The sequence below is a fragment of the Phoca vitulina genome, unplaced genomic scaffold, assembly GCF_004348235.1.
Source record: "Phoca vitulina isolate PV1807 unplaced genomic scaffold, GSC_HSeal_1.0 scaffold19, whole genome shotgun sequence".
Taxonomy (NCBI): Eukaryota; Metazoa; Chordata; class Mammalia; order Carnivora; family Phocidae; genus Phoca; species Phoca vitulina.
In genome coordinates, this window is record NW_022589722.1 from 16,884,155 (window position 1) to 16,902,104 (window position 17,950).

A 17,950-nucleotide genomic window follows, 5' to 3' on the forward strand; every position below is an offset into this window, starting at 1 on the left:
AATATCTGACTCCAGAGCCTGGGCACCCGAACACTGCACTGTTCTGCCCCTGATGAGCATCCACCATACATTAGACCCCTGACAAATGATAGGATGCCAAAAAGGAGACAGATTAGTTCCCCAAGGAGCTGGAAATGCAGGTGACAATTACGATCCAGGGTGCACAGCACACACAGGATGCTATGGGAATAGGAGAGGGAGAAGCTCCCTCTGCCAAGGGGCATAGCACTGGGGGCTTCGGGCACTGTCCCTCTGACCCAAATGGCCATGGCTTTGACCTCTTTAAAGTCACACACCCCCAAGTTTTTTTGTGTGTGTCTCTAGAGGTTTGCTGACACCAGTTCAACAAACTCCAAGGGCTCCTTAAAAGACATCTCAGAATCCCTCCACAACTCATTTCTCCTTCCCAAGGGCACTTTCTCGGCCGTGGCTGGTGACCCTGCAATAGGTATCATGTGTTCCCAAAAGCTGTCCGTGCCAGGTCAGTTAATCCAGTACAGTGCCTGCACCAGAACACAGGACACAGGGAGAGGCTCATACCACACGGCCTGGAGGGAAGCTTAACGGCAAGGACAGCTCTTACAGTTAGCATTGAAGTCGGGAGCCGGGGCTGAGTCACATTCAATTCCCTCTTCTGCCTCCTCTCCCTCTTCCATTGGCTACATGACACTTAGGAACTTGAACCTCTGAGTCCAGCTCCTCACTACACTGTGAGTCCTTGAATTTAGGTATTGTGAACTACTCATATTCGTATACTCAGTGCCTCCTACAGTGACTGCCACTAGGTAGGAACTGGGTAGATATTTTTTTAATTGAATTGGATTGACCCTTCTCTACTGAAACATAATACGCCCCTCCGCACCCCAGTTACCCCCACGACCAATCTGACTTCTCTCTGGAGCTCCTGTTCCAACAGTTACCGCCGCAGGTGAACGTCAAAGCGCTTTGTTAAAATAGCAAGAACGGCAAGTCCATTTTGGAAGTGAGGGTGACAACCGCAAGTCCAATTTAAATTTTCACATTATTTGTATGAATACTTGAGCTGGATGTCTCCCACGTTTCATAGGGAACACAAGGTTCATGAGCTCTACCGCACAGAGTGCAGTGAGCATCAGAGGAGATAATGTGTGTAAAGCATGTGGCAAAATGCCTGATGGATAGTAAGTGCTCAATAAAGGGAAGTGCAGGGCCAATGCCAGGATGAGGTGAGGGAGGGACATGCCTTGGGCACCAAATTTAAGGAGGCATCAAAAACTCAATAATCAAGGTAAGTCATTTCATTTCTTAGCGAAGACCCTCACAGCAAAGGGCCACAAACAGGTGGCTTCAAAAACAAGAATTTAGGGTCTCAGTTCTGGAAGCTAGAAATCCAAAATCAACATGTGGGCAGGGCCATGCTCCTTTCGAGTGCTCTGGAGGAGGGTCCATCCCCTCGAAGCTTCTGGTCGGGCAGGCTTTCCTGGGCTTGAGGCAGCACCACTGTAATCTGTGCATGGTGTCCTCATGTCTGTGTCCTCCCCTCTTCTTAGAACGACCAGTCATATTGGGTGAAGGCCCCAGTAGGACCTCAGCTTAACTAATTGTATCTGCAATGCCTCTGTTTCCAAATAAGGTGACTCTGAGGGACGAAGAGTTAGGACTTCAATGTATCTTTCTGAGGGACAAAATTCAACCCATTACAATCACGTTTTTAAATTCTTGAGTAAAACATCCAAATATCAAAGAAAGGCAGGATCCAACTCTGCACTGGAGCTACCTTGCCTCATTCTGTCCACCCCCTGACCTGCCTCCCCCTCCTCTCCCTGTATCCTGCCTCCCCCTTCTCACTTTAATTCTGGCCCTGCAGGATGCTGTCTGATTGATAATGTAGTTGTGCTGTTATGGGTATTGTGATAAGGCAACAAAAAAGATGTTGTAGGGAAATACAGGGAGGAGGGAGGCCTCCCAAGGGATTCCAGGCATGGAAGTGTGCAATGCAGGAGGTGGGTCTCTCCTAGGCCAGCCCCACCCAACTATTCCTGGCCAGCTCCCATCACCATTGATCTATCACACTGCATTGTGATGAGCTGCCTTTTCCTACCATTAGACATAGAGGGCACGGACTATGTCTTGTTTCTCTTTAGGTCATTAATCCCAAGCACAGCACCCTGAATATGAGAGATGTTCAATACGTATTTGGAAGGAAGGAAGGTAAACTAATGAGTCATCCCTTGTGCTTAGAACCTAAGATGTATAAAATGAAGCAGTGGAAAATGAAAAGTAAAAAAGTTGGAATCAGATTGGATAGAGCCTTGTTTGCCAAGGAGAGGGATTTGGATTTCATTTGGTCAGCAGTTGGTGGTCACTGAGATATTTTGGAGAAGATCACCTGCCATTACTGGTCAAACGAAATGGATGGAACAGAGAGGTGAGAACTTGGACAGCAAGGCCAGATAAAATGCTATTGTAACAGTCCAGGCAAAACATGACAGGCACCTGAAGGAGAACAGTTCCGATGGATATGAAGAGCAGGGGATCGAGGTGGGACATATAACAAAGAATTCAAAGGATTTGATGTCTTAGATGTTTGAAATACATCCTTAATCCTTGCTTTTCCAATATTTGGTTAGGTTTTTAAGCAAGTGGATATTCTTAATTATGTTTCACTTGAGTTAATATTAAATTGGCTGACATGCACTGAACACATGTGTGGTAGGCAGAAGAATGTCCCCGCAAAGAAGTCCATATCCTCAGCCCTGGAACTTGTAAATATGTTAGGCTACATGGCAAAGGAGAATTAAGGTAATTAAATTAAGATAATAAATTTGTGTTGTTTTAAGTCACAATTAAGTTGTGGTAATTTGTTACAGCAGGAAAAGGAAACCAATACAATATGTCGCACAGAGGGCTGGGCCGAGGATGCTGGTGACCCAGCCAGATCGTAAATCTTGCTATAAGTGAGCTGCAGACCGAGTGCTAAAGAATTGACCATTTATTTCAAATGCCCTTCACTTGTCATTCCTGAAATGACCTCTCAGTGGGCTAAAAAGATATCTATTTCAAGCTAAAAGACATGGCATAGTTCTTCTCTGCCCTTTCAAATTTCTTTTTTATACTTGAAGGTCCCCATCATTCAGGAGGTAGGATTTATCCCAACAGACAGTAGGTTTCCACCACCAACAGTGATTGAGTCAGTGGTGGCTTTTCTCTGTTAAACATGACAGGTGTATAAAAAACATTAAGTTAATTCTCTTCTTGAGGCATCCAAAGATGAAGTAACTAGTTTAAAAGTAGAGAAAAGCACTCCAATGCACTCCAACGCACCAATACATTATCTCATCCGGCTGTAGAAATCCCAGGAGGTAGGTATCACTATCCTCATATTATACGTAAATAAATTGGAGCTAATAAAAGAAAAATGAAGCCAAGATCCAAACCAGGGTCTCTAGGACTTCAAACCCTTGGTTCCTCCCATCTCCTCATGCAGATTCTCAACAAAAACTATCTCAAAGCATTACTCCTCCAGAATCTTCGGAAGTCTATATCAGGTAATGAAAAAAATCCCCGTTTTCTGTCTGCAGCGTGCAGCTGTGTGCACGGAGTTTGCAACAGTGGGATAGACGGTGACGGAAGCTGTGAGTGCTACTCTGCGTACACCGGCCCCAGCTGTGACAAGCGTAAGTCCTGCCACTTCCTTAATGCCCCACCAGACCGGACAGGCACAGACGGATGCCTTTCAACTTTGTGTTCACATACCGGGGCTCTGCGTGGGTGAGGCACCATCAGATGTTTTCCCGGGAGAAAACCAAAAATTAAAAAGGGCGAGAAATGAAAGGAGATGATGGGAGGGTAGGAGAAGGGAGGGAAGAGATGGCATAGAAGAGGAAGTCATGGGAGGTTTGGGAGCAATGTACCGACATAGCTATGATTTAGGAAGGCCAAGCTGGCGGCGGTGCGAAGGATAGAATAGAGAAAGCTGGAAAACCAGCTGAGGCCATGGCAACAAGTCAGCCACCCAGGAAGGGGGGCAAGGCATGTTCTCAAGTTCATGTCTCAAGGACAGAACACATGCACAGGACATGGAGGTTCACTAAGGCTAAGCGATTCACCAGAGGTCACAAAACTACCAAATAGAAGAGCTAGAACTCAAATCATTTGAAATTCTTTAAATGCTCTATCACACTGGGTCCAAGCATGAGATAGGAACCACAGGGTGATTGAAACAAGGGAAATTTAATAGAATTAGTGAGCTATGATAGGAGAGTGGCTATAAAAGCACAAAGTGAACTCTAGGGCTGCTGGAGCGTAACAGAGGAAACTTGGATAAGGGTGACCATCCCCAAGGCTGAGTTCAAACCTTGTTGGAGAAGGGATGGTGGCAGGCCCCTGGGTAGAGGAGAAGTTTGCTGGTTTGCCCAAGCCAGCATGGGACCACACTCATCCGGCAGGCAGGCAACAATGCTCCAGGGCGCGGATGAGCCAAGGCTAGGGGTGAGCAAGCACACAGAGGGAGCTGGAGGGCTGGGGGTGCCAAACTTGGAGTGTGCACCATCTGTGTGTGGAAAGGGCTGTGGGAGGATGGTCACTGGGTCCCGGCTGAGCATGCGAGGTCACAAATAGACTGTGCACTCTGAGTGATGGCTGAAGCAGAGCATCACTGAGTGTCCTCACACGCCCGCCCCACTGACAGACTGCACAGCAGTGGCAAGCAAACACAGCAGAAAGGAAGCAGCGAGACGAGCCCCTTTCTCCTGCAGTGGCCACCCAGACCCCCCTACCGGCCAAGCTTCGTATATTACTATAAAGGAGAAATAGAATCCAGTCCATTATCAAAGAGCAGGTAATGAAGGGTGAATTTGGAGCTTAGCCATTAAGAAACTGGACGTTCTTCCTGTGACACTAGCCTCACTTAACTTATCCTCTGGATTTTACTCTTCTGATCTGTAAAATGAAGGGATTGGACAAGATTCAAATTCAACAAATTCAAACTCATTTAATGGAAAGTCACTGTGGCGCTATGCACAGTAAGGAGGATGAATAAAACACAGCCTTCTTCCTGTGGAGGAGACAGGCATGCAAATGACTGATTCAAATCAACAGCAGAATGAAACTCAGGTGGAGAGGATAACCCCTTCTGTAGACCTCAGTCAGCCTCCTTCCCTGGCCACTCCTATCATTGCCCAGCGGACTCATGAGCAAAGACCTTTTTAATAAGACAGCATACACAGCCCAGAAGCCAGCCTAATGGAGAACATGGACAGATTTGCCTCCAAATGACAAAATAATTCTGCTGAGTCAAAAGATAAACGATAGACTGGAACAAAATATTTACAACCCACATGGCAGAAAAGTTTTCATAATAATATGAACCCAATTTTAAAATTTGCCGAAGCTTCTTCTCAGGAGAAGAAATAAAAACTAGCCAACAAGCTACTTGCTTAACCCATGCAGAAATGCCAATGAATCACAGGTTAATTTAAAACTATAACAAAGTGATATTTTAAAGGTTTGGAGGTTTGGTTTTGGTTTGGTTTGGGGTTTGTTTTTTGCTATGTTACACAGATTGCAAAGATAGATAATACCTACCTGTGGGTAACAGAAAAATTACAGTACAGTCAATGGGGAAATGAATCGCTACAACCTATGAGGGAAATTTAGCTATTAAATTTTTTAAAGTATGCTTACAGTTTTCTGCCATAGCCCCCATTCTAGGTATTTACCTGGAGAAAGAGAGAGGCAGGCACCAGTAGGTAAAAATATATGTACAAAGAAATTCATGACAGTATAGTTTGTAAGAACAACACGAGCTAGACACAACTTGAACGTCCATCAGTAGGAAATGGTTGAGTGAATTGTAGCACATCCTACTCCCGTTAGGATAACGCCAGCCGCTGCAAGAACCAAACACAAAAATCCAACGGCTTAACACTAAGATTCCAAAACTGTACCAAGGCATCCCAAGCTACCACACCAAACTCACAAGGGTGTTACGGGATATTTTAAACTTTTGAGGGAGGCAGCGATGCATCTGTATAATACTGCACAAATTGCTAGCTTGAGTTAGTTCACAATTTCAACATTAGGTAGCACTAGATCCCTTTCAATGATATCATCCTTACAAAGCTGTGTTTTCAGTGGTTGCTAAGATAAAAAGCAAGTAATCATGCAAAAATCCTTTCGAATGGAATGAGGGAGGGAGTCTCCAATCTGATTCCAAGGTTTAAGACACTGGGCAGTGTCCAAAAAGCTCACACATTCCACTTACAAGTAAATATGGTTATTTAAGAATGAAGTAAAAATATTTCTCTTTATACCAACCACATTACTTTTTCAAATTGTTACTGAGGTCTCATGACACACTTACTGAATTCCTTGGTTCTAACAACTTAATAAATGGACCTGGTGGATATTTCTTTTAGACTGGGGCACCATGAAAACATTAAGACACTAAGCACCATGACCCGGGAATTTGGGGAACCTCTAGCTTAACATAACAGAGGTATAATTCTTACTCATGGACAGTCCTGTATGGGTGTTCATGGTTGACACCAGCTTCCCACCACATGGTGATTAAGGATCCAGATCTTTCTATCTTGTGCCTCTGCCATTCTGTAGCCCCTCAGAGTGCTCTGCTTTGAGCCATGGAAGGAGGAAGAGAGGATGGGGAAGCCCCTGCTTATGAAATCCAGAATGACACATCCAACTTCCTCTCAATATTCCATCGATGTAAAGTCGTCACATGACCCCACCTAGACACAAAGAGCGGTTGGAAATGTAATCCTTGAAAGGGCAGCCGCTTTCTGGCAATGATTCTACTTTACGGAAAGAGTTGGGGGGTTGTTCTCTACATTTGGTTCAACTAGCCACTGTTGGGGACAATTCTCCATGAGTATCTCATATTTGTATGCTTCTTGAGTGCAGCACGCTGACTGCTCTTTGTTCCAACACCTTGTCAAGGATGTTTATATTGCAAACAGCCTTGGAAGATGTAGGGTCTCCCTTGGGAACCAAGTGTAGGCATGTGTACTGCCTGTTCGAGTTATCAATGGATTGCCTTTCAGCTCAAAACTCATCTTTTTTTGCCTCTTCTGTGATAATGGAGGGGAATTTGTAAATATTTCTCATTTGCCAGCCAGCAAGATGTAAAATCTAATGAATAGAGGGTGCTGGAGGGACGCTGAAGAAGGAAGGTTTATCTCTTCCTGTTTCTGCTTTCGCCCACTCACCAGGGCCCCAAAGAACTTGGGTTTTCTCCACTGCTCAGCCCTCCACAGCTTCTCCAGTGCTAAGTCCCTGCAGGGCTCGGCTTCCTCCAGTGTTTGCCTACTGTGTACCTTGTCTAATGCTTGACTCAGGTGGCGGCGGCCTAGCCAGGAGCCCGAGACTCCACAGACCTGTGTCCCACCACAGAGGTGTGCTTGCTGCTCAGTATGCCTTCTCCTCTGGGCCACGCTCACCAAGGGCCCTGCAGGGTTGCCCATCTGGAGAGCCAGCCATGCCCCCCTCTCTCCCACACGGCTGGCCCCTGTCGCCGCCCTGGCCCCAGCCACACACAGAAGTATACTACCCTTCTGAGGGGGTAGCTTCTCAGCTTCCAGTTCTGGTAGCACCCAGTGGCAAGCAGCTTGCCCAGGCACCAAATGAACCCTCAGGCTTGGCATCGCCTTGTGGATGACCTTCTTTAGAATTCTTTTTAACTCTCATGAGTTTTCTGCTGATAATTCTTTACACTAAAACATTCCCTGTTCAAATAATTGTGTATGTTAAAAAAAAGAAGAAGATAGTAGGAAGGGAAAAATGAAGGGGGGAAAATCAGAGGGGGACACAAACCAGGAGAGACTTTGGACTCTGAGGAACAAACTGAGTGTTCTAGGGGGAGGGGTGGGGGATGGGTTAGCCTGGTGGTGGGTATTAAAGAGGGCACATATTGAATGCAGCACTGGGTGTTATACGCAAACAATGAATCATGGAACACTACATCAAAAACTAATGATGTAATGTATGGTGACTAACATAACATAATAAAATAAAATAAAATAAAATAAAATAAAATAATTGTGTGGTTTTGTCTCTTGCCTGGGCCCTAAATAATACATTGCCTATTATTTAAAAAAACAAAAAAACAAAAACTTAGGTTCCCTAAGATTGGGGCTCCTCCCCTATAATGGAATCCACTGCAGCCCCTCTCTGCATTGCTCCAGGGAACTTGGGGCTTAGAAGAACTGGTGCAAAAATGCCACCACTCTGGCCACTACTCTTGATGTGAGTCATAAACTGTCCTTCACCTCCAACCCAGGAGTCTCATAGCTTCTACCAGCATCCGTGGAACTGTATTAGCCCAACTTCTTAGCTTTGCACATTGGATAATATGTGAGATTCCTTGTAGTTTTTGACAAACACCTATGCCCCCCTAGATGATGAAGTATACACAGTTATTAGAGTTTAAATAAGGACGCCTGGGTGGCTCAGTCGTTAAGCATCTGCCTTCAGCTCAGGTCATGATCCCAGGGTCCTGGGATCGAGCCCCACGTCCGGCTCCCTGCTTAGCCGGAAGCCGGCTTCTCCCTCTCCCACTCTCCCTGCTTGTGTTCCCTCTCTCGCTGTGTCTCTCTCTGTCAAATAAATAAATAAAATCTTTAAAAAAAAAGATACTAAAATAGATCTTTAAAAACCTCCATAATATATTGTTAAATTAAAAATCAAGTTGCTAAATATCTTCACAGGATTCTATTTTGTTTAAAAAAAAATCATCTAAATAAATTTATAAGTGAATGTAGTATATTGACTGTTGATATTATTTACTTTGGGAGTGAAATGGAAGAATGAGAATCAGAAAACGGTTAATTTTTACCTTATACATCCTTTGTGTTTTGAATTGTCACAGTGAGTCTTTTTTAATTACATTTTTTAATCACAAAGAACACTGCATTGGTTGAGTTTTTTAGAATCAGTTATTCTACTAATGTGGGTATCTCAACGATCTTGCTTTGCAGCCATCCCTGAATGTGCAGCCTTGCTCTGCCCCGAAAATTCCAGATGCTCACCTTCCAGCCAAGATGAAACGAAACTGGAATGCAAATGCCTTCCCAATTACCAAGGCGATGGCCACTACTGCGAGCGTGAGTCGAATTTAGATCCTGCTAGCTCATTAATTGAGACGTTTAAGTTACTCAACAGAAAAAATAAAACAAAACCTCACAACCTCTCTAATATTAACACAATGGCACTTCAATTTATCTCTGTGTTAAGTTGAATGAGATATATAACAAGTGCCAAACACGTGCTCATCCATGATAGCTTTTCAATAAATGGCACTCACTCCTTCTATTATCAAAGCACATAAATAGATTTTTACACATAGTTTTAGATCAACTTGTACTGATGTTAGGATAAAATACAGTCTGTCTTTCTTTCCTTCTTTCTTTCCTTTCCTTTTTTTATTTAAATTCAATTAGCCAAGGTATTAGTTTTTGATATAATGTCCACTGATTCCTTAGTTGAATTAAAGAGGGCATGTGATATGATGAGCTCTGGCTGTTATATTTCCTTTCCTTTCCATGCTCATTCGCTTTGTGAGAGATTGTGTTGTGTATTGGTTATGAACATGAGCTCTGGAGGCAGACTGCCAGCGTTCAAATCCCAGATCTGCTTATTACTGTATACATGACCTTGGGCAAATTCTTTAACTTGTTTGTGCCTCCATTTTCCTACCTATCAAATGGGGATAATAATGGCTCCTTCCTTACAGAGTTGTTGTAAGGATTAACTGAGTTAACGTATGGCAAATGCTTAGACAGGGTCAGTACCTATTATAAATACCACAAGCATTAGTGCTTTCTTTCATGCTATTTTATATTTAAATCCACACATAACATGACATAGTAATATATCAACACAGTATTTGTAGTTATAATCTCTGACAGCCATATATAAATCTGTTCAACAGGTGGGGGACATCAGGTGAACTGTTTATTACTCTCTCTCTCTTAAAACTATCAAATTGCCTGTGCAACTTTGATGAGCTCATACCCTGTCATTGCCTTTCAAGCCATCAACCCATGTTTACAAGCAGTCTGTCATCCTCATGCTCATTGCACGTACCTGGGACCGAATCGGCACAGTTGCACATGCCAAGAAGGCTACCACGGGGATGGCCAAGTGTGCTTACCTGTAGACCCCTGCCAGACTCACTACGGAAATTGCCCTACAGAGTCTACGGTGTGCATATATGATGGGCCCGGACAGGTGAGAACATGGTGCATGGAACTAGGGTGTCTAGAAGTAGGACAGCCCACCAAAGCTAAAACCGTGCCATGGGTATCACTTGTCTGCTAGGTTCTCCCACTTTGCCCTTTCAATGCTCAATTTGGGCTGCCTCTCCAGGTATACCTCCCTGAGCTCGGGGCTAACCTCAATGTGTCCCCTCCCCAGTCCATCCTCTGAGCTCACACTTTCCCAGCACCCCCAGGGAAAACATAACTGTCCTATGTTCTCTTGTGTCCTGGTCCTCAAGGGTAATTGACAAAATATATACACAACTCAAATTAGATTAACAAATGAACTGTTAACGAAGTCTTGGGTGAATAGGTCATTGACTTTCACCTGCAATCCTCTATGCCTTCTCATGTCTTTTCAAGGTGAGAGAGGACTCTTAGAACTAAAAATATTCTGTCCCAAAGAGATGAGCCCTGACAAAATGTCAGGCAACCCTGACAGATTGTAGGGAGCAGTGAGGCTATTCTGGGGTGAGACCCTGTCCCTCTAAATCACATCGTGACCTTGACTGGTAAAAAACAGCCAGGTCCAGAGACCTTTGCTGAGGAATCCAGTTGAAAGAGCCCTTTCACCAATACCTCATTCATCCATCAACTACTTAGTGGGAGCCCACTGCATCCATAACTGTGCATCAAGCTCAGTGGAGGAAATCTCTCTGTACAGAAGGATATTGCTGCCCTGGTAGGAGGAAAGGCTTCAGTGCCTGGCCCAACCAGAGTCATGTGTCCCCAGCAATCCAACCACCCCGAGGCAATGCTCGGGGAGTTCCCTGCAGAGAATCCACCCAATCTTATCTTCCAGGGAAAAAAAGTGTATATCACACCTATTTCTACTATTAATGTCTGAGGTGGGTTTGGAAAGAAATTCAAGGATCGGAGCCTCCATCCTCAAAATGAGGGCCCTTATGGGCCACATTAGACTCTGAGCCAAGGTCCCGGACCCTGGGAGTGAGATTAAAAATAAATTTTGTCTCCAAAAAAAATGGGAGAAACCCCCCATTATTCACACAGAGGCGGGGCGTTCATTATTCCCATTATTCCAGAGGAGGGTTCCTCAACTTTGACATTACCAGCATTTTGGACTGGAGAATCCTTGGTTGGGGGGGCTGTCCAGGGCATTGTAGGATGTTTAGCAGCATCCTTGGCCTCTGGTGACACTGCCCTCCTCTCCTGCTGTGACAATCAGAAATTTCTGTAGACATTGCCCAACGTACCTTAGGTTGAGACTCCCAGTTGAAAACTACTCTTTTAGAGCAATAACATCTCCCATCTGAGCCCGTCTCTACTCACCTGTAGACAATCTAAAACCAGGAATTATGGAGCCAGAAAGGCCTAGGGTTAAGAAATAAGAAAACTGAAAAGGTGAACTTTACAAACAAGGTGTAATTTCCCTAAGGGTGAAATACATAGACATGATTCCCAATTCCGAATCCTTTGACAAATTTTTAATTGAAGCCCACACTTTGGACCTGCCCCAAGTTAGTTTTTATGGCAAAATACAGATGGATTCAAGAAGGATGTCAGCTTCTGTGACTAATGAGGACCCTTCGTTTTTCTCTCCTTGTCTTCTGAAGTCTCACTGTGAGTGTAAAGAACATTACCGCAATTACGTCCCTGGAGTGGGGTGCAGCGTGATCGATGTCTGTGAGTCTAGCAACCCCTGTCATAGGAACGCTAACTGCACTACCATCACACCAGGCCAACCCAAGTAAGTCTGTTCGGTTCTACCACCTTCTTTCCAAGTGGTGGCCAGTCAATGCTGTAAGTTCCTCTAAGGGCAGGAAATGTGTCTTATTCAGTCTTGTACCCACCCTCAGCCCCACCTCGCAGGATGCAAGGAGCATGGTAGTTACCCAATACATCTCTCTTTAATCACTGCATCATTCAACAATTGTTTCCTTTGTAATGACCAATAGAATGTGCTGAGGTACGGCCGTGGCCTGATAACTCGGTAGTAAGTTGTTAGAGCGTGGGAGAAGGAAACCACAGTTGCTGGGAAAACGAAGGTCTGCTGTGATGACAGGCATTTGACCTTGAATGTATATGCCTGTTTCCTCATTCATGAAATATTGCTTGCTAGTGGTGCCAAACAAGACTGGGGAAGGTGAATAAACACCAGTGGTGCTTCCTGGACTCCAGGTTTTAAGAGAAGGGACTTACCGAGAGTAAAAATATTTGTGTAAAAACTCCTGAGGCAAAGGCAGCTTGTGTGGTGGTAAGAAGATGGTATTTGGGGGTGAAAGACCTGGGTCTGAGTCTCAGTACTTATATCTACCAGCTGAATGACCTTGGGAAAGTGACACCATCTCTCTGGTCTTGGTTTCTCCATGTATGAAATGAGCACAGTGATGTCTACTTCACTATGTTATGAACATTAATGTGAAAGAATGTTCTAGAAACTACTCTAGAGCTGTATTATGTTTTCATTAGTGGGTGAACTGAGGCTAGAACCCTAGTCTTTGACTCCCAGACCAAGGTTTCTACCTCTGTGTCACTTTCTGTTCTCATTGTCATCAGCATCTGTGAAGGACTCACGACCACTGTCAGCTCAAAACCATAGTAGACATTGAACCATGTAATTACTAACCAGTTTCTGTGCTTGCAGAGCCCCTTTTCATCCTCTTTGAAGTTTATTCTTTTTACAGTTGGGTCTCGAATGTGTGGATTTGCCCAGATAGGTTTCAGGACTGTCATGTTTTATCTGGGCAAATAAGTAGATCTGTATTCCCTGTGGGTAGAGTCAAGAGAGCTTGGATATCAGAACCCCTGGGTTCAAGTCCCAGCTCTGCCATTTGCCTTCACCTCTCTGAATTGTGTTTCCTCTGTCATAAAAGGAGAATTGTACCTCCCAGCAGACCTGTGACGAGGATTACATGAGAGTATATTCACCAGTCTCTGAGCAGAACCTGGCATGTAGAAATCGCTGCACACGTGTGCATGCACACCCCAGCACACCCCAGTCGTGCATGTAGGCACATCTGCACCCAACACACGTGTGTGTACAGCCTACACACGTTTCGCCATTCTCTCAGAAAGTCCGAGTACAATACTTTAAACACTTTCTCTCCTTTGTATTTGAGAGGATAGAATAAAAAATGAAACAGGAAGGAACATCAGAATAATGTACGTGGCATTAAAGCTTGTGTTTAGAATGTCAGTGGAGTACCACTTGATCCCCCTGATCCCCCTCCCCAAAAATGGACTGTCTGGGAAGGCTGGAAAGAGGATGACGTTAAAGACTGGCTACGTTACACTGATAATGGGGCCATCACTAACTTAGTGCAGGTAATTTACTTTACCTTGGGTAAAGATTTATTTTGTTTACACCTCTTCAATATGGCAAGGAGCTTATGCAGAATATTCAAAATCATACTGCATTAGTCACAGAGGTCCACCCAATAAAGAAGAATGGGCTCAAACATGGGCTCTCTCACTCACCACCGGAGTGACCTTGGACAGGCCATGTAACTTTTGCTTCACCTGACAAGGCCACTAGAGACCAAGAGTATCTCCTTGGAAAGAGTGGAGTTGATGCTTATAAGCATCCTTTTAAGCTATAAGCTCCATGTTGATTATTACTAAGAAGAAAAAATAGCTTCCTGCCCTGCCCTGGGCACTGCATTTTAGAGCTCCCCATTCTGGCCCTCCACCAGCTACACCAGGGCAAGGGGTCTAAAGGAGTAAGGAGACATTCTCTCCCAGGGCCTGAGCCCCCCCTCATAGACTATACTCGGGTCCCTCTGCCTGAATGCCTTCAGACCAGCTTCCGGGACCGGCACAAGCTCTTCCTGGTACGATTCTCCCTAGGTTATGGCCAAGGGTTGTTTGCAGAGAGTATGGATGAGCAACATCGTTTCCACCACTCCCATGAACACCCTCTTGGCTCTGGTTCCACCCACCTACTGTTCTTGAAACATGCCATGATGTTCCAGCTCCATACACTTGCACATGCTATTCCCCCTGCTTAGACCTCATTCTCTCCTCACCTCCTCTGAGTCAGGCTAGCATACTGATCCTTCACTGTTCATCACTTCTCAGTCTTTTGGCTAAGATCAAGTGATCCTTTACTGTTCAGCTGAAGTGTCTCCACCTCTAGGATGTCTCCCCTGTCCTCCGGGCCCACTCAGCATCCCCCTGGTCTCCGGGAGCACCCTGGAATGTTTCTGTACATAGTACATGCATAGTTCAGTCGTGATGAGCACAAACACTGCCACCTACAGGCTGTGTGACCTTGAATGAGATACTTAACCTCTCTGTCCCGCTGTTTCTTCATCTAAAATGGGGCCAAAAACAGAACCCACCTCATGGGATTGTTGTATTAAATAAGACACCATAGTAAGGCCCCTACCAAGGTAACTGGAATAGCAGCTATTAATAGATATTAGCTATTAGTATTACTGATCTCAATTCCCAATTAGGATGTAAGGCCTTGGGGGTCCATGTCTTATTCATATTTATTGCAACAACTCCTGTCACCCATTACAAAAATGACATGAGTGACACTTTGGAGGAACAAATGAATCAATGAAGGACTGAAATGAACAAGTGAACCAGTGAAGGAAGCAACTGTAGTAAGTCTTTTGGAGCACCCTGTAATTGCACTAAATCTCATCCAGCACTCTATGTAATTAATTCCATCCCACAACTTATAAAATGCCAGTGGCTTAAGGGTATTTTTAGAGCTATAAGACAGCAAGAGACCTTGACTCTTAATAAAGAAGCAATTTACAGAAGAGGGCCCTGCTGTGAATATGCCACGGCGAGCTGAGAGCATTTAAGTCAGAAAACCGTCCCATGAAATCTCAGACTCCAGGCCAAGGTTTTAAACAACAATAAAAAGTATTTATATCCCATGCAGTCCATTCAGCAGCGTCACCATTAAAATATGATTCTCCTGCCATCCTGAGGCAAGATAAGTCAAGTCACTTTATACAAAACAGACTACTGGTCTCATAACAACTTAGGGAACTTTTAGAGAGAAACATACTCAGCGGTTCGCACGAGTTACTTGCCTGGCTATTATCAGCTCTCTTCAAATGAAATGTATGTAATTGAGAACAAGGACTATTGTATCGCTCTGAGAGTTACCAATCCGCCCTGCCCCCCACTCTATGCTTCTCAAATTCACTGTCCTGGAACACAGGACTTGCAGAGGAAGTTGATGTTTGAGTAGGAAACTGTTATTTGACTGTATTAAGTAGACTCTTGATTCACTGTTCGATCTACCTGAGTGATTCCTTATAACAAGGTTTCTCAAGCTCAGCACTATTGACACTTGGGGCTGGAGAACACTTGGTCGTGGGGGCTGTCCCCTGCATTGCAGGGTGTTTAGCAGCATCCCTGGCCTCCACCCACTAGATGCCAGCAAGACCTTCACCTTAGTTCTGACAGCCAAAAATATCTCCAGACATTCTCAAATGTCCCCAGGGTACTCCGATTGTTCTATAAAAAATTCCGAAGTCTCAATCAGTAAATGATCTGCCAATCATCCATCCAGCCGGGAAACTCATACGTATCCTAGAATTCTCTTAAGTGGTATTTTCTCCAAGAACACGTCCCATATTTCTCCAGGCACAATTAGTCCCTTCCTCCTCTGTGCCCCATAGCATCGTATTCAATCCTCCATCGTGGCTTTTTCCGGAACTTCAGCTGTGTGGTTATGGACTTGCTCTGCTCTATCCTGCCCCCACCCCCGCAGGACTGGGGGCGCTATTGCCACCCTACCCTCTCCACCATCACCATCACCATCCTCGTCATCGTCCTCATCATCTACCAAGTACTGAGCTTTTCCTATGTGTCTGTCACTGTACCAGCTGTTCTTCGTGCATCATCTCTTCCATCGACAACCCTAAAGGTATTAATAAACCCATTTCACAGATGAGGAAGCTGAGACTTTAGGAGGTCAAGTGGTCTTATCATGTTGCTCAAAATTGTTTGTTCTCAGGCCCATCTTCAGCATGTGAGACACTAAAAGGGCAAGATATCTGTTACCGTCGCCTCTGTAGGCCTCCTCCCTGGCCAGCTTCCTAGAATTAAGTAGATACTTGGTAAATAATCGGTTCAACAATTAGGTATCATCCTAAGTGCTGGGATATAATGAGGAAGGAGTAGGATGTAGGTTCTAGGAGAGCTTCCCATCCAGCAGAGGAGACAACACCTCAGGGGCTCATTTTGGTGCAGAGGGTTGTGATGGAGGGGGTACCCACAGGCTGCTCCTGTCAGGGAGAGTCAGGAGGCCAGGTAAGACTCCTTAGAGCAGGTCATACCTGAGCAGGAGGTGAGGCCGGGAGACCATTCCTGGCAGGGCACATGGCCTGAGAAGGGCATCCCAGTCTCTAAAAAAGAAGGCAATTTGGGATTGCTGGAATTTGCAGCATGTAGCAGGAAGGAGACGTAAGCAAGTTCCCCCTTTGGGAGCCTTGCAGGCCATGCTAAGCACTTCAAACTTCTTCTGTAGATGAACAGAATCCATGTCGTTTTAAGCACAAAGGTGCCAGATTTCCCTGTTGGAGAGACCGCTCAGAGGGTTGTGTGAAGAACCGATTTGAGGGGAAGGAAAGTAAGAGCAGAAAGGCCAGTTAGGAAGTCACCACAGCAATCCAGGCGGGGGTAATGAAACTCTGAAATGTTTGTTCAGGAAACGTGTTGAAAATATGTCTGTTTGCCATGGGACCATATTTGGAAAAAAACTGGACTCATGAGTGTATAACTGTCCTTTGGAAGCCTCTCGTCGATGTGAGTCATGTCTGTGGTATGGACGGCCACAGCCTCCCTGCAGCTCTCATCTCCACAGTGCCCCTCCCCTACCTCGTGTTTGGTTCTCCACTTATCCCAGGGTCCTGTGCAAAGGCACCTTCCAAAGCACCTTGCCGGCTTCAACCCGCAGTCAGCTCATCTTTGCTAGGTAGCAGTGGTCTGCTTGAGCCAGAGCTTACCAAGTCGCAAAAGCTGATGGTTAAATTTTCACGATTTTGCAAGCTGGTTGACATCACACTGGTAGTTTAAGATTGGCCAAGGTGGGAGTATGATCCATGGAAATTGGCAAAAGCTGAAAAGCAGAGCTCTGCCCTACTCCCTGCAGAGAGCTGGTTATTAAACATTTACCAGCACACCACTGCTGGTGCACCTTTAAACCTTGTCCTTAACTCTATTAGTCTTTTATGAAACTATTGTATAAAATTTCTGCAAATTCCATTACCTATATATTTACTGCAATTCAATTGCCACTTATCATTCAACCGTTAATTACGTACCTGCCTGAACCACGCCCCCTGCTAGATCATGACATTAACATAGGGCATAAATATGCACACGACCCTTACTCTGTTCTCAAATGAGGGAGTTGGACTGTAGGATCTCAACACTCAATGGCTCTAAGACCCTGAGAATGTGTTTTCACCCTCCCTGTAGATGCACTTGCCAGAAAGGTTACGTGGGTGATGGCTCAACATGTTATGGAAACATCATGGAGCGACTCAGAGAATTAAACAGTGAACCCAGAGGAAAATGGCAAGGAAGGCTGACCTCCTTCATCTGGCTCCTGGGTACGCGGCTATGGGTGCAGGTTTCCACATAAAGGGCAACCATCTTTCAGGCAAGGCATCTGCAAGACACCATCGTTCAGAAAGGGGTGGGCAGGGGAGGAATCTATTGGAATCAGTCCTCTAGGGAGGCATCATGCAGGTGAGAGGGACAAA

The 17,950-nt window shown here is 45.0% G+C and overlaps 1 protein-coding gene across 1 annotated transcript in view; it reads left to right on the forward strand.

Moving 5' to 3' along the window:
* Nucleotides 1-17,950, forward strand: part of STAB2 (stabilin 2) — a 145,330-nt gene that overhangs the window by 24,067 nt on the left and 103,313 nt on the right. Inside the window, exons 6-10 of the mRNA XM_032416682.1 lie at nt 3,561-3,656; nt 8,973-9,098; nt 10,028-10,224; nt 11,828-11,961; nt 17,664-17,797. Of these exons, the coding sequence (XP_032272573.1) occupies nt 3,561-3,656; nt 8,973-9,098; nt 10,028-10,224; nt 11,828-11,961; nt 17,664-17,797 (687 nt within the window). The remainder of the gene's footprint in view (nt 1-3,560; nt 3,657-8,972; nt 9,099-10,027; nt 10,225-11,827; nt 11,962-17,663; nt 17,798-17,950) is intronic.